Source organism: Phyllobates terribilis, unplaced genomic scaffold, assembly GCF_046119375.1.
Source record: "Phyllobates terribilis strain yellow unplaced genomic scaffold, ASM4611937v1 Scaffold_2__4_contigs__length_985480577, whole genome shotgun sequence".
NCBI lineage: Eukaryota > Metazoa > Chordata > Amphibia > Anura > Dendrobatidae > Phyllobates > Phyllobates terribilis.
Window position 1 is genome coordinate 421,478,426 of NW_027362762.1, and position 27,276 is coordinate 421,505,701.

The window sequence follows — 27,276 nt, forward strand, 5'->3', positions numbered from 1 at the left end:
TGTGGGACTTGGTCTATTAGTCCATCTATACTGACCTCCATCAGGTTGCAAATTGAATAAAAAAACTTTCTGCATCTAGCTCTGAAAAAATATTTGGGCTTCTAGCGGTGTGTGGGACTTGGTCTATTAGTCCATCTATACTGACCTCCATCAGGTTGCAAATTAAAAATAATTTTTTTCTGCATCTAGCTCTGAAAAAATATTTGGGCTTCTAGCAGTGTGTGGGACTTGGTCTATTAGTCCATCTATACTGACCTCCATCAGGTTGCAAATTAAAAATAATTTTTTTCTTCATTTAGCTCTGAAAAAATATTTGGGCTTCTAGCAGTGTGTGGGACTTGTTCTATTAGTCCTTCTATACTGACCTCCATCAGGTTGCAAATTGAATATAATTTTTTTCTGCATCTAGCTCTGAAAAAATATTTGGGCTTCTAGCGGTGTGTGGGACTTGGTCTATTAGTCCATCTATACTGACCTCCATCAGGTTGCAAATTAAAAATAATTTTTTTCTGCATCTAACCCAGCCAATAGTTTTGGCCTAATACCACAGTTTGGCCACTCAGCTCTGCTCGGTTACCATCCATTGTTTTTTTGTGCAAACAACTCCAGAGTTGTGAATTAGTTAACCACCAAAATGAGTGGAAAAAGGCCTGCTGCTGGTGGAAAGGGGAATAGGCGTGTTGGGAAGGGGAAAAAAGGTTGTGTCCGTGGGGTAGGTGCAGAAGAAAGACCATCTTCCAGCCAAACTAAAATGTCTACTTCTTTTAGCGGACAATGTGATAAGATCCCTTTCTTACGGCCACGCCAATCGCTACAATTTCCAGATGAGGCACAAAAACAGCAGGTGCTTCAACGGATATCAAGTGCTCCTTTAAGTGGGCTCTCCTCCACATCAACTTCAACATCACAAATACTCCAGTCCTCAAAGGTGTCACCCAAATCGCACTTGCTTCCTCACAGCTCCCAAATCTCCAGCTGCCCGTCTGAGTATGAGGTAGAACAGATGGTTGAGTCTGCAGAGCTGTTTACTCATACTATAGCCTGGGAATCAGAGGTCGACTCCAGCGCTTCTGTGAATCCAGACGAGGAAATGATCTGCACTGATGCCCAGAATCTTTATGAGTCGGATCCAGGACCAGACGCAGAAGGTTCTGACCATAATGTAGACCCTCATTCCCAAACTGTAACTCCTGTTGGTGGAGACAATGAGGAAGACGATGATAAGACTCAAATACCTGATTGGAGCGACAACTTTAGTTTTTTGTCAGGGCAGGAACAGGTTGGCTCTGAGGACGACGGGTGTGATAGCGCACAGGGTGATGATGATGAGGTCGGAGATCCCACTTACTGTCAACCCACAGTCAGCCAAGAGATGAGGTCAGCAGAGGAGGTGGAGGAAGATGCTAGTGACGACGAGGTCAGGTTGCGCCTTCCTGGACAGAGACGTAGTACTGGAAGCACGTCAACAACTGCATCCTCAAACACAACTCTGCCTCTCACCACAAGTCGTGGTGGCTCTTCAGGTCGCATGGGTGCTAAGCCTTGCATAGCCTGGGCATTTTTTCAGATCGATAAAGATGACCCAACTCGTGTTATCTGTAACATTTGTCAGCAAAAGCTAAGTAGAGGCCAAAAAATACATAGTTTGAGTACTTCATGCATGAACCGGCACATGGACATGAAGCATAAGTTGCAGTGGGAAGCTCAGTGTGCTACAATGCGGCCTAGCCGGCCGGGCCAACCACCGTCTGCCATATCTTGTGCATCCGCGGCCTCTTCATCCTCTGTGACTGGGGGGACAGCAGTCACACCTGTTTTGGGGCGCAGACCTGCCACCTCTTTACCCGCAACAGCCAGCGTGATTGGCAGGTCATCATTTTCTTTGGAGGTGGTAACACCAGCTGGTCTTGAGCGCTGTCCGACATCGATAGCACCACCTTTGGATCAAGGCAACCTAACATGTCCGCCTGCATCTTCCTCACAGACCGGCAGTTTGCCGGGGACACCCTTATCAACCCCGTCTAAGCACAATAGCCAGCCCTCGGTCCCTCAGATGTGGACAAGTAAAAGACCATTTCCTCCTAGCCATGAGAAAGCTAAGAGGTTGAATTTCACCATCTGCAAGCTCTTGGCTACAGAAATGCTGCCTTTCCGCCTGGTGGACACAGAGGATTTTCGAGACCTTATGTCCGTCGCAGTGCCCCAGTACCAGATGCCCAGTCGGCACTACTTCTCAAAGAAAGGTGTGCCTGCGCTCCACCAGCATGTCGCACACAACATCACCGCTTCTTTGAGAAACTCTGTGTGTGACAGGGTGCATTTCACCACAGACACTTGGACGAGTAGGCATGGACAGGGGCGTTACATGTCGCTGACTGGGCACTGGGTAACTATGGTGACAGCAGGACAAGGGGCTGCTGTCCAAGTCTTGCCGTCCCCACGAGTTGTGCGTCAATCCTCTTTATGTCAAAGTTCCTCCACTGCTTCTGCCTCCTCAACCTCCTCTCGGTCTTCCACCTGCACCCAAAGCCTGTCTGGTCATGCCACAAGCTTTCTAACTGCGCAGAAGGGATCCTGCACACCTCCTTACTATGCTGGCAGTAGGGCTCAACGTCATCAGGCGGTTTTTACATTGAAATGTCTGGGAAATGTGAGTCACACAGCTGAGGAGTTGTGGTCAGCTCTGGAGAACCAATTTCATGAATGGTTGTCTCCACTGGACCTGAAACCAGGGAAGGCCGTGTGCGACAATGCTGCAAACCTGGGTGCGGCCCTTCGCCGGGGCAATGTCACACACGTGCCTTGTATGGCTCACGTGTTGAACCTGGTTGTCCAGCAATTTTTAGCCCACTATCCCAGACTAGATGGCCTTCTGCAGAGGGCACGGTCACTGTGTGCTCACTTCCGCCGTTCGCATCCCGCAGCTCAGCGACTTACATCTCTACAGAAGTCGTTGGGCCTGCCACTTCACCGGCTAAAATGCGATGTGCCTACCCGGTGGAATTCAACTCTGCACATGTTGCAGCGACTGTGGCAGCACCGACAAGCCCTGGTGCAATACGTTCTGACGTATAGCCTGGGCCAACGAGATTCAGAGGTGGGGCAAATCACGCTGGAGGAGTGGTCTCAGATCAGGGACCTATGCACCCTTCTGCACAGTTTTGAAATGGCGACGAAGATGTTTAGTGCTGACGATGCCATTATCAGCATGACTATTCCGGTGATTTACATGCTGGAGCACATGTTAAACAGAATTCGGAGTCAGGTGGTGGCACAAGAGGAGGTGGAGGAAGTAGAGGAGGAGGAGTTGTATGCGGAAGGGCTAACATCTGCAAGGTCCAGACGGTCGGCAGCACCAAGGCGGCAGGCATGTGAGGGTGGGGGAGATGATTTTACCAGGGCGCATGGTAGCAGCCAAACTAGTGAGGAAGGTGCAGGAGCCCAGGAAGAAGTGGAGGACGAACTGATGGAAGACTCATCAGATGAGGGAGACCTTGATCACATTTCTGTTGTGCGAGGTTGGGGGGAGAGGACAGAGGAAGGAAGCATGATTGTTACCTCGCCACCAACACAACAGGGACTTGGTGCTCCTGGATGCGCAACACACATGAGTGCCTTCTTGCTGCACTACCTGCAACATGACCCTCGAATTGTGAGAATTAGAAATAATCCTGACTACTGGGTTGCCACACTGTTAGATCCCCGGTACAAAAGTAAATTTGCAGAAATTATTCCTGCCATAGAAAGGGATGCACGCATGCAGGAGTATCAGCAGAGACTGTTGCAGAATCTTACATGTGCTTTTCCACAAAATACCAGTGGTGCACGTAGTGAATCTCACAGTTCCAACTTGCCAACCGTGGGACCGTCAAGTGTTCAGCACTCAAACCGTAACAGAACCACAGTATCTGCTGGTAACATCAATTTTGCGGAATCATTTCACCACTTTTTTAGCCCATCCTTTGCAAGGCCACAGGAGACAAGAAGTCTGACACATAGTCAACGCCTAGAGACGATGGTACAGGAGTATCTCCAAGTAAACATTGAAGCCACGACTGTGTCACTGGACCCTTGCTCTTTTTGGGCTTCCAATCTGGATAAATGGCCGGAGCTAGCCACTTACGCCTTGGAGATCTTGTCATGCCCCGCAGCCAGCGTTCTGTCTGAACGTGTGTTCAGCGCTGCTGGTGGTGTGCTGACAGATAAGCGCACGCGGCTCTCCACTGATAATGTAGACAGACTCACGTTCATAAAGATGAACAAATCATGGATCCGAAACGACTTTTCTACCCCTGTGTCATCCTGGGGAGAGTAAAAGCTTGATGATTGGTTAAAATCACCCTACCAACCGTTTTAAGCTTTCAAATTACTAATCATGTTTATCTGTATCTTGACTGGAAAATAATTTGGGCTTTGTAGCAGTGTGCAGCACTGATCCTATTAGGCCATCTATAATAAGCTTCACCAGATTTAAAATTAAAAATAATTTTTAGCTGCATCTAGCCCGGAAAATAATTTTGGGGCTCCGAGATGCGCAAGACACATAAGTGCCTTCTTGCTGCACTACCTGCAGCATGACCCTCATATTGTCAGAATTCGAAGTAATCATGACTACTGGGTTGCCACACTCTTAGATCCCCCAAACTTTTCGATCAACCTTTTCATTTTAATAAAGACCAAAAAAATGGTCATTTTTGAAATTATAAACATTAGCAGGTTGTTAGAAACTGAAATCAAACAGTTTTCAACTCAAAACTTTATTCTAGGTGATGTTACATTTTCACATAGGACCCCTTGTTCGAAATGAGCTTCTGAACTCTCTCGTCCATTGAATTTGTCAGGTTTTGGATGGTTTCTGCTTCAATTGTTTTGCATGAGGACAGAATACCCTCCCAGAGCTGTTGCTTAGATGTGAACTGCCTCCCGCCATCATAGACACTCCTTTTAATGATGCTCCAAAGGTTCTGAATGGGGTAGAGGTCAGGGGAGCATGGGGGTCACACCATAAGTTTGTCCCCTTTAATGCCCATATCAGCCAGAGATGCAGATGTTTTATGTGCAGCATGAGATGGTGCATTATCATGCAGAAAAATGATCTTGCTGTGAAATACACGGTTCTTCTTCTTGAACCATGGCAGGAAGTGCTGTTTGAGAAAATCCACATACATTATGGAGTTCATCTTTAGCGCCTTCAGGGATCCTAAAGGGGCCGACAATCTCTCTCCCCATGATTCCAGCCCAAACCATTACTCCACCTCCTCCTTGTTGGCGCTGTAGCCGTGTTTGCGTGGGGTGTCCATCAACCAGCCATCCTCCACTCCATTCATCTGGACCATCGAGCGCTGCACGGCACTCATCCGTGAACAAAACAGTTTTGAAATCAGTCTTCATGTAATGTTTGGCCCACTGGAGCCGTTTCTGCTTGTGTGAAGTGGATAGAGGAGGTCGACAGGATGGCGTATGCACAGCTGCAAACCTCTGTAGGACCCTGCATCTTGTTGTTCGGGGGACGTTGGAGGCACAAGCAGCTTCAAAAACTTGTCTGCTGCTATGACAAGGTTTTTTTGCCGCTGCTCTTTCAACTTGACGTAATTGCCTGTAGGAAAGAGTCCTCAATTTGCCCTTATCAGCACGCACACGTGTGTACTGTGAATCAGCTACATACTTCTTGATTGCCAAGACACTTCATCCTGATCATCGCACAATGTTGATTGTAGTCATGCCTTGACCTAAACACTCCACAATTTGTTGCTTCTCAGCAGCCGACACATCCTTTTTCTTTCCCATTTTGGCAGAAAATGTAGGCTGCTTAATAATGTGAGAGAGCCTTCTTAAGTAGTCTTGCCTTTCATTGGACACAACTGCCAAACTAATTAGCACAGGTGTCTGCAATTGCTTACAGTGATATAAAGAGCCCTGACACACATCACCATCAATGAGATTAACTGACAAACAAACAAATTCTTCCCTTATCACTCCTAAACACTTTTTGCATAATAATTTGGAACGCGGTGTACATGTGCTTTTCCACAAAACACCAGTGGTTCACGTAGTGAATCTTACAGTTCTAACTTGCCAACCGTGGTCTGTATGGAATTGTTCAATAAAGGGCCCAAAATTAAGATAACATAGATGGGAGAGGTCTCTATGAATAGGAATTCCTAAGTATTTGATACCCTGTGAGGGCCAGGCAAAGGGAAAGTTGGACTGGATGGAATCCTATATGGATTTAGGGAGGGAGACATCGAGGGCCTCAGACTTCGCTGCATTGATTTTAAAATTTTACCATGTAACAAAGTGATCTATTTCAGCCATAACAGCAGGGATGGATATATGTGATTGAGTGATATATACTAGGACATCATCAGCAAATAGAGAGCACTTGTACTCGGTGCCTCCCACCTCAATCCACCTAATATTGGGGTTATGGCGAATTGATGAGAGCAGGTGCTCCGTCACTAGGATGTATAAGAGAGGGGACAGAGGACATCCCTGCCTTGTCCCATTGGTGATTGTGAAAGGTGATGAAAATGTTCTGACGCACCCCCTGGGCCTTGGGACACCCGGAGCCGGACCCTTTTTGGTGGATGCTGGTGGTTGTAGTCTTCGTGGCGGCGATCCGGTTCCGTGGCTCAGGGCGGTCAAACCAGTGGCGGAACTATTTATGTGGTTTTGATGTTTAAATGTCCGACTACGCCACCCGTGGATTGCGGTCAGAGTGAACCGCCGCTACAGGGCAGACCGCTAAGGCTGGTGTTGTGGGTGCAGCAGAGCGTAGCATAACTCCCCACGGGAGGAGTATAGCCTCAGGGCAGTGTATGCGGAGGATGGGGGTGATGGTGCAGGGCAGCAGCAGTAACGACACGGAGTCAGTGATGCAGTTCAGGGCCTTTACTCACAGTTCTTATTATCCAGACCACGTCTGCAGGTAACGGCTGCCCACGTCGTACTGTGCTCACCAGGTGAGGGGCTCAGACAACTCCCAGATAACTTTGGAGCGCTTCACAGGACCCCCTTTGTGTGTCCTTTGTCTGGCCTTTCTTACCAACACTTCTGTCCGGCTGCCTCGGGCCTCCTCTTGGTAAACTTGGCGCCAGTTTCCCTGACCCTATGTGGTGCCTTCCTAGCGGGTGGAGCAAGGGGCTGCGCCACATAAAATGTCAGAGCCTCCGGTTTCTAGCTGAGGGTCGTTTCCTGCCTCCACTAGTTCGGGGACCGGTCTCCCCCTTTGGCCTGACCCCTCCACGCAGGTGGATTCGGGCGTGCGGTGGCGACTCGCCCGTCCGCACCCCTGGGATCCCTTCATTCCTCGTTCCTGGAGCCTTCTCCGCTCCTCTTCCTTCCTTCGCCCTCTTGCAGGCCTGGGCCTCTGTTACTAGGCCCGCCTCCGGAGCAGAGCTCATGCAGAGCCCCTGCTCCCTGCCACTTCTGCTCAGACTCCTCTGCACTGAACTAAGATGGTGCCCACCTTTTATACTCCCTTCTCAATGCACCCAGGAACTGCTTCCTCCCTGCTCCTGCACTGCAGGGTTCCCCTTCCTCAGTGTTCCCTCCCCCCACTCCAGCCAGGGACAGGGACTGTCGTGCCCATCTCAGGGGCATATTGGTCGCCCTGCCCCACGGCAATGTGGTGTAATGCATGCAGGTGTCGGGTCCTGATCCACACTCCATCCTTATCTGAGAGTGAGATATCACACCTCTGGGTGAGGTGCAATACGTCTGTAGCAACCGAGCCCTCGGTGCTACAGTTCCATTTATCTTCAGCCTAGGTGACGTATTGTGATACAGGGCCGTGATTTTGGCTATAAAAGGGTCCCCTAGACCCCTACCCCAAGCTTTTTAAGAGAATCATATATGGCGTGCCAGGAGACTCTATGGAATGCTTTCTCAGCATCCAACGAGAGTATCTACTTACAAATTTTTAACTGCATCTAGCCCAGGAAATACTTTGTGCCTAGTAGCAGTGTCTGCTAGTCAGCGGATTATCCCGGCTGTTAAGCAAGCTACACCACCTGTAGTTTGGACACTTAATTTTTTCAAAGGAAATGCTTCGGGACCACGGGATACTCAGTGAAGAGCATCAGGAGGCACCCCAAGGCATAGGGGCTGGGACTGGCACTAGGATGCCTTGCGGTGGACAGCCGAGCTCGATCCTTATAAAAGCTTTTTAACTGCAGCAGCTTTAGTGGACGCTACTGGAGCTGGAATTACGCGGCTGCTGGCATGAGACTTGCCCTCCAATAGATCCTTGTAAATGGATTTAAAGTGTATTCATTCAAATTAGAGGGACAATTTAAATTAAAAAGCTTAGAGCTGCCTCCACCACAGTGGGGCTCTCTCGACCCACCAGCGGACAGGCACCAGTATTGGGAGAGGGGGGCTGGCCGTCAGGGTTCACCGCGGCTCTGGCACAAACCCGGCGACACGGAGGTGGCACGGGCAGGAGCGGACTGGCCGTCTCGGCTTCTCACTTTTTGGATTTTAGAAGGGCATGACATGCCTATATCTGTGTCTCCCCCTCCTTTTACTCCTCCACCTCTTTTCTTTTCGCATGACTATATGTACTTGTCACTTTTCCATGTGTTAGTTGTGTCTTCTGAGCAGTTTGTCAGCTTTTGGACACCTTTGAAGGTGTTTTCTATGTGTTTCTATGTGTTTTTGTTTGCCTGCCATTGGTTTTAACGGTGTTCGAAGGTGTTCGACGAACAGTTCGACGAACAGTTCGGCGAACACACGGGTGTTCGATGAACCGAACCGAACTCGAACACTACGGGGGTGGCTCAACACTAGTCACAAGATGACGGATCAGGACAGGAGCGATGCTGGGAAAAGCTGAAGACAGCAGTAAGTGGTAAGTATAATACTAATGGCAGGGAACTTACTGTAGATTAGTGGCACCACTCCACCCCAGAAATAAAAAAAAACTATGAAGTTGTGCTTTAATATATAAAAGAATAAAATAACAATAAGAGAGGGAATGTTATATGGCAGGCTGGTAAATTGTATGGTTTGCCTTGAAATTGTGATACTGAACCATTATTTTTTATGTTGTATTTATCATTTTCTGAAATGTAAACATTGAATTAAGGGCAATTTACATTATTTCATGGCAGATGTGTGAAAATGTTCTTCATAATAAATAGCACAAACTGAAGGCTCTAAAACTCTTCATAAACATCAAGTCTGTAATTTTTCTTTCTATTTGTACAGTTTGCTATTGTGCATAACTGTGTCGCTATTCAGTACAGGAATTTCATTGTCTCTTTTACCTTGAGGCACTTTAAAAGCATTTTGTTATGGCAACAATGTCCAGTCCCACAATGTGTACATTGCTTTTCCTTCCTGGAAACCTATTATATTATTCATATTCGTTAAGAAAATAGTATTATCACAATCACATCTTAATTTTAACCAGTTCAAGACCAAGACACTAATCCCCGTTCCTGACCAAGTAAATTTTGTTTTTTTCGAGAATGCGGTTTAAACAGCTGAATTTTTTTTCTCTTACAGATATCCAAGTAATTTTTGTGTCTTTGTGATAAATGAGGCTTAATTTTTACATTTTCATTTCCCTGTTATATTCTATTTTTCTCTTTTTGCTGATATCGGGCAATATCGGTGAAAAAATAATGGAAATAAGTGTATGTTTTTCCTTTTTTTATGATTACTAGGACCCAGCAGCTCTTGCTCCCTCTATACACAGAGATCAGACGACGGCTGTGTATGCCGTCAACACTTCTTATTAGGCCATGGCCCCACTATCAGTATTTGGTCAGTATTTGGTCAGTATTTTTTCTCAGGAGTGGGAGCCAAAACCAGGAGTGGGTGATAAATGCAGAATTGGTGACTTGTTTCTATTATACCTTTTCTCTGATTGTTCCTCACTTGGTTTTGGCCCCCACTCCTGAGAAAAAATACTGATAGTGGGGCCGTGGCCTTACTGTGTACACAGCACTTGTTTAGCGCTATGCATACAGCAATAGAGAAGGCACATAGGTAATAAACCATCTCTGCCTTCTCTATGGAGACTCTTGCTGTCTCTGACAGCTGGATCCTTACTTCAGCAGCTACATGATCGTGTGTAGCTACACTACTATATGATTACATTTTAGAACGTCACTGCACAGTAGGAGTCAGAGTGCTCAGAGGTTTAAAGTCTATGGGCGGTCCAGAAGCAGTTAATCTGAAATCTTTCATGGACATCACTGTGGGTCTGCTCAGCCCATGAAATCCTTGCTTATTAAGCCAGGAAAGCTTCTGTTGGATATGTGGCACCCTGCTGCGCACAGGTACCACAGGACTCAGGCTCCACGAGGCCCTCACTACATACAAACACCTCCACCCTTCCACCTCACACCACCAGAGGGAGCCCGATAGGGATATATATATGGAGGGTGGAGCTAGGCAGCTCAGTTAGTTAGTTGTTGGAGAGCGTGCTGACGCTGAGAGCAGCGAAGACTCAGCGCATCTGCTGCTGAGTTCTGAGGGCCCCAAGTGGGGCCGAAGGCAAGAGGAGAAAGGAGAGAGCAGTTGAGGGGGCAGAGGTGCATCATAGGCTCACCCCGATATACAAACCGGACACCGGGTCCGCGCCTACAGGGTCCCTTTATACCCAGTAGGGATCACCGGCATACCAGGAGGACTACAAGTCCCTGGACGACCTGAAGCTAGACCCATTACAGGACCAGGAACCACGAAGGCCCCAGCGTTACCAGGGATAGTGGTTGCCAGCAGAAGGTCCTACTACCGAGCGACAGGTGAAGGAACAGCATGACACATAAGCTAGGCAGGCTGGCCAGGAGCATACAGAGAGGCAGACACGGACCAGGAGGCCTTATACCCGCTCACTGGGGAGAAGTCCTGAAGTGCACCCATCCTACTGAGTACCCTGGACCGTACCTGACATCTGCACCAGTAAAGGTATTGAAGTGAATCCCCTGTCTCTGTCAGTTACTCCTGCTGCGCCATCCGCCTGCACTACAAGTCCCATCATCACCACCATCAAACTCCACACTGCCCCGGGGACCCGCTCCACCTGTGGGGAGCAGAAACACCTCAGCTGCCATCCCATCACCCCCCGGAGGTCTGCAGCAGCGCTGGTAAACCTTACCAGGTACCACAGGTGGCGTCACAAACTGTTTATTTTAATTTTTTTATCCAAGTTACAATCCCCTTTTTGGTTGACCGCCCTGGGCCACGGACCGGGCCAGCCAACGTGATATCCCCCACCAGCATCCATAGGCCCGGACGCCGAGTACCCCATTGACCCGGGAGCGCGTCAGATACTGTGGAGAAAATGTAGTATTACGAGGTAGATGATATATCACATGGATGGATTAGGGGCCCATATAAGACAGACAGGGTCGTTAAACAACCACCAATCGGCTACATAATAGCCAATTGGCAGTAGTTTAATAGCCTGAGTAGACTGGTCCGGCTGCACTTCATTGTGCACAAATCAATCGGTAATCATTCTGTGCCCATAGAACAATATGTCATCGGCAGCACAAGTCCAGTTTACACTTCCAAAAAGTCACTACTTTCAATAGCTCTCAACTGTGCCACATAGAGGAATCCCCCTCTATGACGTAACATAATTTAATAGGCTGTATACACAGGGGTTGTTTTCTTGAGTCAGTCTCTTTAAAGGCTTAAGGCCAAATCTGGCGATATTGTTATGTGTACGAGGGTGCCAACTGATCCCTGGGGAAATGTTGATCAGGCAAGCCAATTCTGGACTGTTGATCGGTTTGTTCTCGTGGAGAAAAGTCACTGGCAGAAATTTAAATTTATGTTTGCGACTTTCTTATAGGAAACACAGGAGTACTCGGCCGAGTGAACGCTCCTGAGTAAGGGAGAGATGGCCAAGTTGACTGTTGGCTAAATGATTGGCCAAAGCACTGTTCATCCAACAGCAATCTAGTGTTTATGGCCGGCTTTATTTCCAAGATAGTAAGTTATTCCTTATTTATAGGAATATATTGACACAGTAACTTACTGATCACTAGAGGTGTCTGAACACTGGGCGTTCCATTGATCCCAAAAATGGGACTCTGGATCCCAGGAACCAGGCTCTGCACAGACCTGTCTTGTATAGACAGAGGTACAGATACCCAACTTCAGTTGCATGGGACTGCCGAAGAAAGCTAGAAAAAAACATCACTTTGGCTGTAAAGTGTGAAAACAGCCTAAGAAATCAGCGAGTTAATTTACCTTGGTTTTTCAGACACACAGCACTGGGGATATTTTTACTAAAACTGTTGTCAAAGGAAAAAGCAAAGAAATATATATATATAAAATAAGATAATGGCATAATCATGGCAGTGGTGATGGAAACCCTTCTACTAATTGGGTTAATGTAAGGTCCAGTTCTATACTATGAATAAGTGAATATGGACAGACATATTTACAAGACCATAAAAATAAACATTAATAGAAAGTTTAGTTCTCGACCAGTGGCGTAGCTAGAGTCCGATGGGCCCCCGGTGCAAAAACAGGGAATGTGTTTGCTATCCCCCTCATTTAAAAAAAAAAAGACTAAAGATAAAATATATAATTCCCATAGAAAACACAGTAATAACATTGTCCACTAAGTAATACTTCTAAATACTAGTCTTACAGTGAACAAATATCACCATATTGTTACTGGATAAGTCCGCTATACCAAAACTAATATACCAAAAATAAACCACAAAAAGGGAATAAATATTGTCACACAATGAAGATATATTATCACCACAGAGTGTCTGAGAATAACCACCATCCTGTTTCTCTAAAAAAATACACTATACCAAGACCAATGTACTTATAATACCATAAACAAGTGATAAAGACCACCACACTATGACTGGACCACATATTACCACCACTTAGTAACTGAATAATAGCAACATACTGATTATTATCAAAGACTAATATTTATATTACCACTAGTGATAGTTATGCGCCGCAGATGAGTAGATCATATAATGTATATATTAAATCCAATGACTTTCAAATAACACCTCCAATAGAAGTCATTCATTTTTGCTTTTCTTCTTCATCCGTAACAGACCGCTATGACTTATTCTAGCTAGGACTTGTCTCTGCAGAAAGCAACACACACATATCTATCCTATTTCCTGGGTATTCATATTCGGGACCCGGTCCTGCTCAGCCTTTATTCACGTTGACACATGGTAAGGTTTTAATACTAGAGGTTAGGACCATCCCAACTTGGGTACACCTTGATGCTGGTGGGATGGCTTTTACGCCTTTTTTGATCAAAACCAGTGTTTACTAAGTACCCTATGTTATTTATATGCACTATTGCTTTTACATATTTATTTACAGCAGGGTATATGTTCATTTTGTTTCTGTCTTAGGTTTTGTCTATTTAATGGCCAGTGTGAACATGCTCCTATTTTGCATGCATACTGACTTATACTCCAGTTCATTTTTTTTCCGATGTAGTTTTAGGTTTCGGCATTTAGTGCAGGTAATGGTGTGGCATCCCTTTCTTTCAGCTGGACATTACATTTATATAGCTTCCTATTTGCTGGGTATCCATATTTGGACCCGGTCCTGCTCGGCCCTTATTCACATTGACATCACTTTGACACATGGTAAGGTTTTAATACTAGAGGTTAGGACATCCCGGTTTGGGTACACCTTGACAAAGGTGGGATAGCTGGTAAAAACAATTTTTTATTAAAAACGGTGTTTACGAAGTACCGTATGTTATATATATGCACTATTGCTTTTATTTATTTACTTACAGTAGGATATGTTCATTTTGTTTCCGTTTTAGATTTTGCACGTATATGTATGAATGATCACTTCTGCAACACCCTCCACACTTTTTCCCTCACTGCCCCAGATAAAGAAGAAAATTACAATGGTATCACTCTGTGGCCCTGCATAGTAACAGCACCTCACTTTTTTTTCTCCCACGGTAACAGTATCTGCAAAAATAAAATATATTACAGTAGTGATGTCACAGTAGAAATGTCCCCCTCTCTGGTCCCCATACAATATTAATGTATATTTCCTCAATTGTCGCCCACTCGCAATAGCAAAAATTCCTCTTTATGACCCTATACAGTAGTAATGTGTGACAACAATACAATAGTAACAAACACTATTTCTGCCCCCATACAATATTAGCGTACTCCTTTTTGGCCGCAATACAGTTGGAACATCCCATACTGTGGCTCCACAAATTAAAAATATTGTATGGGCCAATATCAGAAATACTATTAATATCCCCCATTGTGGAGTAATGATGTCCTCCATTCTGGCACCTATACAGTAATATTATCTCCCAATTTGGCCTACTACAGTAATAATATCCCCAACTTGCTAGCATAAACTAATAATACATGTTCCTCATTCTGGCCTACATATAGAAATTATGTCATCCATTTTATAATAATGTCTCCCATCCTGGTACTTATCCTGCAATAATTTCCCCCATCGTATAATAATGTCCTCCATCCTGGCGCCATCCTGTAATAATGTCCCCCAACCTGACCCTATCCTGTAATAATGTCTTCTGTACTGGCCCCATCCTGTAAAAATATCCCACATCCTGGCCCCAATTTTTAATAATGTCCTCTGTTCTGGCCTCTTTCTTTAATAATATCCCACATCCTGGCCCGCATCCTTTAATAATGTTCTTTGTCCTGGTCCCTTTCTTTAATAACCTCCCTAATCCTGTCCCCTTTTTTTAATAATGTCCCCCATCCTGGCCCCTTTCCTTAATAATGTCCTCAATCCTGGCCCCCATCCTTTAATAATGTCCTCTGTTCTGGCTCCTTTCTTTAATAATGTCCCCCATCCTGGTCCCTTTCTTTAATAATATCCCCCATCCTAGCCCCCCTTTCTGTAATAATGTTCTCCGTCGTGGCCACATTCTTTAATAATGAACTTCACCCTGGCCCCTTTCTTTAATAATGTCCCCGATCCTGGACCCTTTCTTTAAAGGAAACCGGTCAGCTGATACAGTACATGCTGCCCAAACCATGGGCAGCATGTATCAGCACCTGACTGTGCGATCACTGCCATGTATGTTTTACTCTGAAACAATGCTTCGTTTCAGAGAAGAACATACTTTTAATCATCGCCATGAGTTCGAGCCACGCTATTGACTAGTCGTACAGGCTGGTCCCCGGCAGCTTCTCTCCTCCCGGTGACAGTGACTGATAAGCCTCTGCCTGCATGCGGGTAAAGACAGATGCTTGAAAGTCACTGTCAGCAGGCTGGGACCTGCCTGCATGACTATTCAACTGTGTGGCTCATTCCCCAGTGGTGATTAAAAGTATGTTTTTCTCTGAAACTCCGGCATCAGGTTCCCCTCCACCCCCATACTTTCAACTGTTTTGGCATCCTGGATGCCAATATAGTTGAAGACAATGATGGGAGAGGAAGAGTTGGCTGATGTCACTACAGCGTACCCTCTGTGCTGAGCAGTGCAGAGGGTCAGAAGATGCGCTACAGAGACCGGAGCAGCGTAAGAGCGGGGAGAGGTGAGTATTTGATTATTTTTTTCTTTCTGGAGCATTATTTGGGGCACATCATACTGTATGGAGCAATATAGGGGGCCAGTCATACTGTATGGGGCAGTATAGAAGGCCCATCATACTGTATGGAGCTATATAGGGGGTCCATATACTGTATAGAGAAAGATAGGAGGCCCATTATACTATATTGAGCAATATATGGGGCCCATCATACTGTATGGAGCAAAAAAGGGGGCCCATTATACTGTATGGAGCAATATATGGGGCCCATTATACTGAATGGAGCACTATAAGGGGCCCATTATACTGTATGGAGCACTATATGGGGTCCATTATACTGTATGGAGCATTATGTGAGGCCATTATACTGTATGGAGCAATATATCAAGCCCATTATAGTGAATGGAGCAATATATGGGGTCTATTATACTGTATGGAACAATATATGGGGCCAATTATACTGTATGGGACAATATATGGGGCTCATTATACTGTATAGAGAACTATGTGATGCCCATAATACTGTATAGAGGACTATGTGGTGACTATAATACTGTAATGAAGACTATGTGGTGCCCATAATACTGTATGGAGCACTATGTGGGCCCATTATACTGTATGGAGGACTATGTGGTGCCCAAAATACAGTACGGAGGGCTATGTGGTACCTATAATACTGTATGGAGGACTGTGTGGTGTCCATAATACTGTATGGAGGACTGTGTGGTGCCCATAATACTGTATGGAGGACTATATAGGACGAAAATGATTTTGTAATGGCTGAAAAGTTGACAGATATGCTCTTCTGTGACTCTGCCGAATATTGAGGGTTTTTTTTATGGGGGGGAGGGGGACCCAAATGGAAATTCTGTTATGGGGTCCCAATGATTTCAACGTACACACCTGTTTGGTCCCTTTCCTTCTGATTAGGCTATTTTCTTATTTACATTGTCAATGGAGTATTGCATGGTTTATAAATCTCCTTACACCAGTTTGGCAATCTCTGCAAGGAGAAATGTTCCCCCTAAGATCCCCAGTCAGAGGTCTCTCATCTAGCCAAATCAGACCTCCTGTTTTGCGTTGAGGAGGAACAACACTCTGAAATACTTGTCTGCAAATGGCGTTTCTGGTTTAATTTATCATCCTAAGTCATGTGGCAAAGTTCATTAAAAGGTTGATAGTAAGTTTTAGGATTGGCACATCCAATAGGTGGTGCCAGAGGTGTTTCTAGGTTTTCTGGCACCCGGGTCAAGAGTTCAGTTTGGCACCCCCCCCCCCCTTCCCAGCACATATGCGATTTGCAACCTTAGGCAATGGCCCCACTATCATTATTTGGTCAGTATTCGGTCAGTATTTTTTCTCAGGAGTGGGAGCCAAAACCAGGAGTGGGTGATAAATGCAGAATTGGTGCACTTGTTCTTTTATAGGAACAATCAGGAAAGGTATAATAGAAACAAGTGCACCAATTCTGCATTTATCACCCACTCCTGGCTTTGGCTCCCACTCCTGAGAAAAAATATTGACCGAATACTGACCAAATACGACACAGAATTTGATAACATTAGGTCATCATATTGAATAAGTTGTCACTAGCCTTGAGCACAAGTGCTCGCTACTTGAGTTTGTATCGGGTACTCAGGTATTCACCATGTATCAAGGGTGCTCGAGTGACATGCTCGAGTCCCCGCCCGCATGTTTCACGGTTATTAGACACCCCAAAAAAAACATGCGGGGATCGCTCGTGCATGGCAGGCATGGCCGCAAAGCATATGGGGCGGAGACTCGGGCATGTCACTTGAGCACCCGCGATACTCAGTGCATACCCAAGCACCCGATGCAAACTCAAGTAGCGAGCACTTGCGCTCAACACTACGTAGTTGCCATATCATCATTTTTTATTTTTTTTTTTACTTTTGAAAAAAATCCCAACCCTAACCCTAGCCCAACCCTAACCCCAATTCCAACCCTAACCCTAACCACAACCCCAACCCTAACCCTAGCCCAACCCTAACCCTAATCCAACCCCAACCCTAGCCCAACACTAGCCCAACCCTAGCCCCAACCCTAACCCAAAACCTAGCCCTAACCCCAACCCCAACTGAACCCTAGCCCTAACCCCAACCCCAACCCAACCCTAGCCCAACCCCAACCCAACCCTAGCCCAACCCTAACCCTAGCCCAACCATAGCCCCAACCCTAACCCTAGCACAACCCTAGCCCCAACCCCAACCCTAACCCTAGCACAACCCTAACCCGAGAGTTTATTTTTTACGCCGTTCCTCGTGCGGTATAAGTAATTAGATGACTTTATTCTTCGGGTCGGTGTGACTACAGAGATACCAGAATCATATCGGGTTTTTATGATTGACAGCTGTCACACACTAAAAGACGCATTTTTTTGTAAAATCTATATTTTGCATCGCCATATTTTGAGAGCTATAATTTTTCCATATTTTGGCCGACAGAGTCATGTGATGGTTTGTTTTTTGGGGGATGAGTTGACGTTTTTATTGGTGCCATTTTCAGGCACGTGACATTTTTTGATCGCTTTCTATTCCGATTTTTGGGAGGCAGAATAAACAAAAAACAACAATTCAGGAATTGTTTTTTTTTTTTTTTTTTATTCAGCTCCGCGTGTGGTAAAATTGATAAGGTAGCTTTATTCTTCGGGTCAGTACGTTTACAGCGGTACTACATTTATATTGTTTTTCTATATTTTGGCGCTTTTACATAATAAAAGCAATTTTATAGAAAAAAATATTTTTTTGCATCGCTTTATTCTGAGAGCTATAACTTTTTTATTTTTCGGATGATAGAGCTGCATGGTGGCTTGTTTTTTGCGGGACGAGATGATGTTTTCAGTGGTACCATTTTTATTTATATTCGTGATTGTGTGTTATTCCATTATTTGTTTGGCGGTATGATGATAAAGCATTGTTTTTTGCTTAGTTTTTTTATTATTTTTTTTTTAACGTGTTCACTGAAGGGGTTAACTAGTGGGACAATTTTATAGGTCAGGCCGTTCCAGATGTGGCGATACCAAATATGTGTACTTTTATTGTTTTTTGTTTTTTTTTCATAATAATATTTATTGATGGGTACATTATATTTTTATTTTTGGTGGATTATTTTTTTTATTTTTTTTTTTATATTTTTTCAAATTTTTTTTTTTCACTTTCTGACAGTTTTTTTTACTTTTATACTTTGTCCCACTATGGGACTTTCACTTTTTTTACTCTGATCGCCTGCATAGCACAGGAATGGAGCACCATACCTGTGCTATGCAGGCTGTCAGCGCTGCACAGGGAGAATATAGTTTGGTCATGCACTGCGCATGACCAAAAAATCTTCCTGCTGTCTGGTGACCTGGATGTTGTCATGACGACATCGGGTCGTCATGGCAACATCCGGTAAGCCGCGGCAGACAACGCTGGAGGCCAGAAGAGGAGGTGAGTATTGCGATCACCTCCCCTTAGCCACCGCAATGCTGTGATCGACTTCGATCGCAGCATTGCGGAGGTTAATGTGCCGGGAGCAGTGCGGGACCTCTCCCTGCACATAGCACCGGGTGTCAGCTGTGACAAGCAGCTGACACCCGGCGGCGATCGCAATGACGTATTAATACGGGTCAGGCTCTTAAAGCCCAGGGCACAGACGCGTATTAATACGTTTTGGGCTTTAAAGGGGTTAAATATCCCCAGCCTTCCGTTACATTTAATCTTCGGTGTCTTCAGCTCCAGTCTGGAGAACTTTCCACCTGTTCTTTGCACTTCTGGGCGCCGTCGAGTGACATCAGCAGTGTGATCACATGGCCTGATCATGCTGCTGGCGTTGTTCTGACCTGGAGGTCAGAGCTTCAATTGTACTCGCGTCTGAGAGACACAAGTACAATCACTGGGAGCTAGCGTGCTTCAGCTTCTGTGAGAAGGCTGTCAACTTGACAGCTGGCTCAGAGAACGGCCAAATCCCAGTCCAGGGGGCGGCAGAATGCAGCCGCCGTGGGAGACAGTTTGGACCACTGCATAAGGCCCCATGCACACGTTGAGTATTTGGTCAGTATTTTACATCTGTGTTGATAAATGCAGAAGTGTTGATGTGTTTCTATTATACTTTTCCTCTGATTGTTCCTCACCTAGTTTTGTCTTACAAACACTGATATAAAAAACTCACCAAATACTCAACGTGAGCACGTGGCCTTAGGCGACCCGACTGCGCTCCCCTATCAGCTGCGCCCGGGCACATGCCCCGCCTGCCTCCCCCTATATACGCCTCTGGGTGGTGCAAGACATAAAGTCCTCTTCCTTCGGAAGAGGCTATTTACATATTATATACGCAAACTTAAAGTTAAATCCGTATTAATGTAGTTATATGCGCATCTATGAAGTTATATTTATATATATAAATATACAGTTATATGAAAAAGTTTGGGCACCCCTATTAATCTTAAGCTTAATGTTTTATAAAAATTGGTGTTTTTGCAACAGCTATTTCAGTTTGATATATGTAATAACTGTTGGACACAGTAATGTTTCTGCCTTGAAATGAGGTTTATTGTACTAACAGAAAATGTGCAATCTGCATTCAAACAAAATTTGACAGGTGCATAAGTATGGGCACCTCACCAGAAAAGTGACATTAATATTTAGTAGATCCTCCTTTTGCAAAAATAACAGCCTCTAGTCGCTTCCTGTAGCTTTTAATGATTTCCTGGATCCTGGATGAAGGTATTTTTGACCATTCCTCTTTACAAAACAATTCTAGTTCAGTTAAGTTTGATGGTCGCCGAGCATGGACAGCCCTCTTCAAATGATCCCACAGATGTTCAATGATATTCAGGTCTAGGGACTGGGATGGCCATTCCAGAACATTGTAATTGTTCCTCTGCATGAATGCCTGAGTAGATTTGGAGCGGTGTTTTGGATCATTGTCTTAATGAAAGATCCATCCCCTGCGTAACTTCAACTTTGTCACTGATTCTTGAACATTATTGTCAAGAATTTGCTGATAATGAGTGGAATCCATGCGTCCCTCAACTTTAACAAGATTCCCAGTGCCAGCATTGGCCACACAGCCCCAAAGCATGATGGAACCTCCACCAAATTTTACTGTGGGTAGCAAGTGTTTTTCTTGGAATGCTGTGTTTTTTTGCCGCCATGCATAACGCCTTTTTATATGACCAAGCAACTCAATCTTGGTTTCATCAGTCCACAGGACCTTCTTCCAAAAAGAAATTGGCTTCTCCAAATGTGCTTTTGCATACCTCAGCCAACTCTGTTTGTGGCATGCTTGCAGAAACGGCTTCTTTCGCATCACTCTCCCATACAGCTTCTCCTTGTGCAAAGTGCGTTGTATAGTTGACCGATGCACAGTGACACCATCTGCAACAAGTTGATGCTGCAGCTCTCTGGAGGTGGTCTGAGGATTGTCCTTGACTGATCTCACCATTCTTTTTCTCTGCCTTTCTGATGTTTTTCTTGGCCTGCCACTTCTGGCCTTAACAAGAACTGTCCCTGTGTTCTTCCATTTCCTTACTATGTTCCTCACAGTGGAAACTGACAGGTTATATTGCTGAGACAGCTTTTTGTATCCTTCCCCTGAACAACTATGTTGAATAATCTTTGTTTTCAGATCATTTGACAGTTGTTTTGAGGAGCCCATGATGTCACTCTTCAGAGGAGATTCAAACAGGAGAACAACTTGCAAGTGGCCACTTTAAGTAGCTTTTCTCATGATTGCATACACCTGGCTATGAAGTTCAAAGCTCAATGAGGTTACAAAACCAAAAAAAGTGCTTTAGTAAGTCAGTAAAAAGTAGGTAGGAGTATTTAAAACAAGAAAATGATAAGGGTGCCCATACTTATGCACCTGTCAAATTTTGTTTGAATGCAGATTGCACATTTTCTGTTAGTACAATAAACCTCATTTCAAGGCAGAAACATTACTGTGTCCAACAGTTATTACATATATCAAACTGAAATAGCTGTTGCAAAAACACCAATTTTTATAAAACATTAAGCTTAAGATTAATAGGGGTGCCCAAACTTTTTCATATAACTGTATATATATATGCACAAGTATACAGATAAATACATGTATGGAGCTATATACCCATATGCAGTGCATGTTTGACCTTACATACAAATGTATTCAGTTACTGGGTCCATATATGAAGTTCTGTATACGTTTACAGTAAATACACAAGTTAATATAAACATATATAAAGTTAAAAACACCTAAAGTTATGCACTGATAAAAAAAGTGAATTAAATGACACATGTCTGAAGCTATATAGGCACATGCAGGTGTATACACATCAATGCAGTAACAGACACATGGATTTAACTAAACATAGAGTAACTAAGAAGAATTTGTAGGCTGCATAGACAGATCTCGTACCTATTGCACCTACCGGAGATATGACTGATACAAGAGCTTACCAGAGAGCCCAGCACACAGCACCTCAGCAGTTTCACCTCAGGCACAGTCAGTGTTGTATACTGGTTGCCTGGCAGCATGCACCCAGATGCCACCTAAAGGTGGAGTGGGGGATGTACACAATGCAGAGCAGTCAGGCTCCCTCACCTGCTGCATTCATATATCTTTGCCCTTACATCTGCCTATTATTTTATACAATAACATTCTTTTTTTTTCCATGAAGAAAAATATTACGTATAAATGTTATAATTACATAGTGAATAAGGTTGAAAAAAGACAAATGTCCATCGAGTTAAACCGAGGGATGGCTAAGGATAAAAGGAATGGTTACCATAATGCATGATCCAGCTCTCCCCCAGAAGAGCTAATCTTTCCCTCTGGATCCTAATTGTCTATCCACAGGACCAAACATTCAGAAAAGAACATTACACATTTACATCATTATTTGTTATTAAGACATTTTTTTCAGCCATCAATGGTTCATGCTTTGACCAGATCTTGAGGTAGACTATTCCACAGATGAATAGTTCTTATGGTAAAGAAGCCTTGTCGCCTGTGGAGATTGATTGAACCTGTCATTCTCCCGTTTGGGGGCTGCGCCCCCTTTATCTTTTAAGGGGGTTTTACATTGAACAGCTTTTGACCATACTTTTTGTATGGGCCATTTATTTACAGTACTTGTACATTTTAATCATGTCACCACTTATATATCTTAGTCAAGATGAAATAAATGTAAATATTCTAAGCTTTTCTCATACCCAGGATCCTCCATTCCCTTGTCAGTTTTGTGCCTAATTTTTTAAGAGCAAATTGTAACCAGTTTAGCACTCTGGTATTCTCTCACTGTAAATTGCTACATTTTACTACTATTCTTATAGAAATATTTAATAGAGCAATAAAAAAAATCACAGGACTAGTGGCCTCATCAGTAGTCCATTGCTCTGAAACCAGTGTACTGTGACCCTCATCCTCCTGTCTACCAGACTACCTGCACCTCTTCTGAATAATAGACCCGATATTATTGCTGCTGCATGAATCCACGTTTTGATGGCCACTTCCAAGTCCAACTGACCACATCCACCTCAGTGAAACTGAGGGAAAGTCCACCTGGATCCACATCAGTCACTACCAAAAGGTCACTTCACCGGCAGAATGACTGTTCTACTAATCATCTTGTTAGGAGTAGCAGGATTATTGCACCCTACAGAGACACTGGATAAACTTTTAAATATGGACTAGGACAATAAGCTTATTCAACATCATGCTTTTCTTAAAAAGGACATGAAGGAGAAAAGCCAAAGGACTGTTGGATTTCCACACACAGTCCAGTTTCTGCAAGGACTATGCCGTACTTAGCCTTACTTCTGGAGCCACGAGAGGTATTAATACCACACTGCATACACAATGAAACCTGGACTCAATCTAAGTTTTGGGGAAAAGATGTGCCTCGTTATTTGTGATGGGCGGACTCGTGGATGTTCAGGTCCGTCAGGGGTTTGGCCAAACATTTAAAAAAAGTTTGGTTTGAGCGAATGAGGGGCCCGAACATCCGGCGTTTAGCACACTGTCATCTGCGTGACAGCGTAGGAAACTCCGGCTCTGATCAGCGGTAAGTTTGTTACTGCCGGTCAGAGTGCTGCGGTTCCCACGCAGTCACACAGATGACAGCAGCTCTGACCAGCAGTACTACTCTCATCAGCGTATGCCTAGTCTCGATGATAGCAGTGAAAGCAGGCAAGGCTGATGAGAGTATTCATCAGCTGGCACTTATGCAATAAACAAAAAAATAAAAAGATGGCGTGTATTCCCCTCTATTTTTAAAATAAAAAGATGGCGTGTGTTCCCCTCTATTTTTGATAACCAGTGTAGGTAAAGCTAACAGCAGCGGGCTACAGCTCCAGCTGTCAGCTTGATATTGGTTGGTTATCAAAAATAGAGGGGTCCCACACCGTATTTTTTAATTATTTAAATAAATAATTTAAAAAACGGCGTGGGGTCCCCCCCCATTTTTGACAACCAACCAAGCTAAAGTAGACAGCTGGGGGCTGGTATTCTCAGACTGGGGAGGGGTCATGGATATTGGCCATCCCCAGACTAAAAACAGCACCCCGTAGCAGCCCCCAGAAAAGGCGCATCTATTAGATGCGCCAATTCTAGCGCTTTGCCCGGCTCTTCCCACTTGCCCTGGGAAGATGTGACTGCTCTCCAAACCTTCCGGATCATTATCGGACATGGCCATTAATGGATTATCGGCGGAAAGGTGAGGAATATGGTGTTTTATTATTTTTTATTTTACAGTAATAAATAGATAAAAGAGGGTAATGAGTGTTTATTTCAAATAAAGGATTTTTTATGTGTTTTGTTCAATTAAAGGACTTTTCTTAGTGTGTCTTTATTTAATTTTCACAACAAGGTTAGTAATGGGGGTGTCTTATAGACGCCTCTCCCCTGTACTTGATGTCAGCGGACATAAAACAGCCCCGAAACTATTACCCCACTTGCCACCACATCTGGGCACGGTGCTAGAATTAGCGCATCTAATAGATGCTCTTTTCCTGGAGTGGCTGTGGACTGCTATTTTTAGGCTGGGGAGGGCCAATATCCATGGCCTCTTCCCAGTCTGAGAATACCAGCCCCCAGCTGTCGGCTTTAGCTTGGTTGGCAAAAATGGTGAGGAACCAAAGCCGTTTTTTTAAATTATTTAAATAATTTTAAAAAACGGCGTGGGATCGCTCTATTTTAAATAACCAGCTAATATAAAGCTGACAGTTGGGGGCTGCAGCCCACAGCTATCAGCTTTACTTGCGCAGGTTATCAAAAATAGAAGGGTCCCACGCCATTTATTTGTGCTGTCAGTGTGATACCTTTTGGAGTGAAAAGCAGCATATAAATAAAAGAGTTTAGGTATTAAAGATGTTCACAGGTCGAGATAGATAGCAATGAGGAACATGATAGATAGATAGAAATATGTCAGTGTGCTATATAATCAGTGCGTTGTGTTTTGTTTTTTAAATAAATAATTGAAAAAAAAAGGAGTGGGATCCCCGTAATTTTCATAACCAGCTGAGGTTAACCAGCAGCTGGGGGCAGATGTTAATACTCTGGGCGGGTCTAGAATGCTCCTCTCCGCTCTAAACAAGATGGAGCTGTGCAGAGCCTGGTTATTGGGTTACCGAGGCCCTTCTTGGGATCGATGGGGTTGCACCACCAGTGGTATGTAAGTTACCCCCTATTTTTGGGATAGGTAATAACTATTATGGAATAACCCTTTAATAATTCTTTGTTTCAAGATCCACTCATGCACACAGTATTACAGACTGGTTTTTGAGACAAGCAGCATGGCAGATAGGATTCACCTCACAGTATGGCAAGCATATAAATGTGTGATTAAAGGAGTATTGATTAAACAGGAAGAAAGATTAAAGAAAAATAAATTAGGAAAACTGCTGAGATGGGTGTAAGACTTGGAGCAGACTGGCACAAGTGGTGAGCACTGGCTAGAGAACATGTAGGGTGCCAGAGGGCAGTAGTCATGGGCGAGCTGCTGCTCCATGTCGCCCTGGCACGCTACAGGAAATGTGTCCCAGATCAAATGTGCTGTGATGTGTGAGGTGCGTTGCACTCACTTGTGTAATGACCCAAAAAGGGCAATTACAAACATTTCTGCATTCATATAAGCCTGTGGAATAATTCATGCTTTGATGTTTTGCCTGGTGTCATTCTGTTAAATTAAATGTAAATTGTTGCTCTGTAATAGCACTGGAAACCAGCAGGTGGTGGTATAAGGGTCGGCAACGGACAGTATTGGAGGACGCCTGATCAACATCCTCTATAGTCTGGTCACTATGGTGACTAGGGGGAGTTGGCAGTTGGCGATGAGAGAGTCAAGCCCATCTAGAGGTGGGGCGTAGTATACAAGGGCTGCTAGGATTAAGTACCTTGCCAGAGCAAAGCCAAACCTTTTCTCATATCAGAGTATCAGTCCATTGCAATCCAGCCGGCACCTGTATGGAAAACCAGTGTTGCAGCTAAATGCTGGAGAAGCTGTGATTCCTTTATCTGTGATGCAGTAAACCATTTGAACTGTTCATATCAAGGTCTGGTCTGCCATCTTCTTACCTACCTCTAAATCTGTGAGTCACAGACCACCAGTTCATTTCATGACAGAGAAGTTTACTCAACAGTCCATATAGGCACAACAGTTTCCATTTCTTGTTTCCACAACATTGTGCACAACCAGATTTCCCTTCCGTTGTACCTTGACTATCCCTGGCGGCCCTGCGTCTGTCAGTCCCAGGGATCCCCAGCCTAGTCCTGCAGTACGTCCGAGGTCCGTTACTTCTCCCACCCGCGACTTCACGCCAATCGCCCTCCGCAAGGAAGGGGTTAAAGGGCTTGTCATCACACCAGGATCGAGGCTTGAGCTCTAGCCACGGAGGCACAAGGCCCAATTCAATATAGAAGTATATAACTTGTGAACTAAAATAAAGACACCGACAAATTCTCTGGATAAAATAGGCCACAATATTTATTAAGGGTTGCCAATTAATTTAATAATAAATAATTAAAACCATTAAGAATTCATCAATAAATAAATGATCAAATAATTCATATGACCTTTAAAAAGAACCAAGTCCACCCAGCATTAGCTGGATGACTATACCATCTAATAAATATCGCAACAGAAGTTTTTTGGGGAGGGAGGGGCACTTTTCTTTCTTGCTATACACGGACTGCCCAGAGTGCGCAGAACAATGGCCTTATAAACCTTTGATCTTCCTGTACTTTTTAGTCCTGCTCAAATCAAATCAAAGGCTCCTCCCAGCTCAAATCAACGGCCCCTTCTTCCGCATTTTCTCCTGACAGATACTGGTGACCTGCAGATCACCTCAAAATTCTGTAAGTACCAAATATGAGCGAGTCTAATGAGAATGCGGAGCGTAATAATTGGCTTATCAAGATAATGACGCGGCAGTCACATGATTGGGCCATGTGACCGACACAATGTACATGTGCCCGCTGCATCAGAATAGAGACAAACAAGACCAGGTAAAAGAATAAGCGGGACCGGTCAGTGACGTAGTAGTCACATGACCGAACAAGACGACAGAATAGTCATATGACTCAGCAACCAAGTGGATACCGCAACAAAAGAGGCTGATAAAAAAATGTTTGAAGGGGGCATATGCGCAGAAGGACCAATGAAGATAGAGGAAAATAACTGACGTCACGGGCATTGGACCATGGCGCCGTTATAATCAGAACGTATTGAATAAAGAGGCATGTATAAGCGGGAAACACAAAAAGGAAAGAGAAGGGGAAAAAAAAGGGTTTGTGAACA

General features: G+C 44.4%; 1 protein-coding gene across 1 annotated transcript in view; it reads right to left on the reverse strand.

The window, feature by feature from the left end:
• LOC141213014 (uncharacterized) overlaps positions 1-22,019 on the reverse strand; it is a 903,379-nt gene extending 881,360 nt beyond the window's left edge. The window contains 1 exon segment of the mRNA XM_073665145.1: positions 21,910-22,019. Within this exon segment, the coding sequence (XP_073521246.1) occupies positions 21,910-22,015 (106 nt within the window). The 5' untranslated portion in view covers positions 22,016-22,019.
• Positions 22,020-27,276: the final 5,257 nt, after the last annotated feature.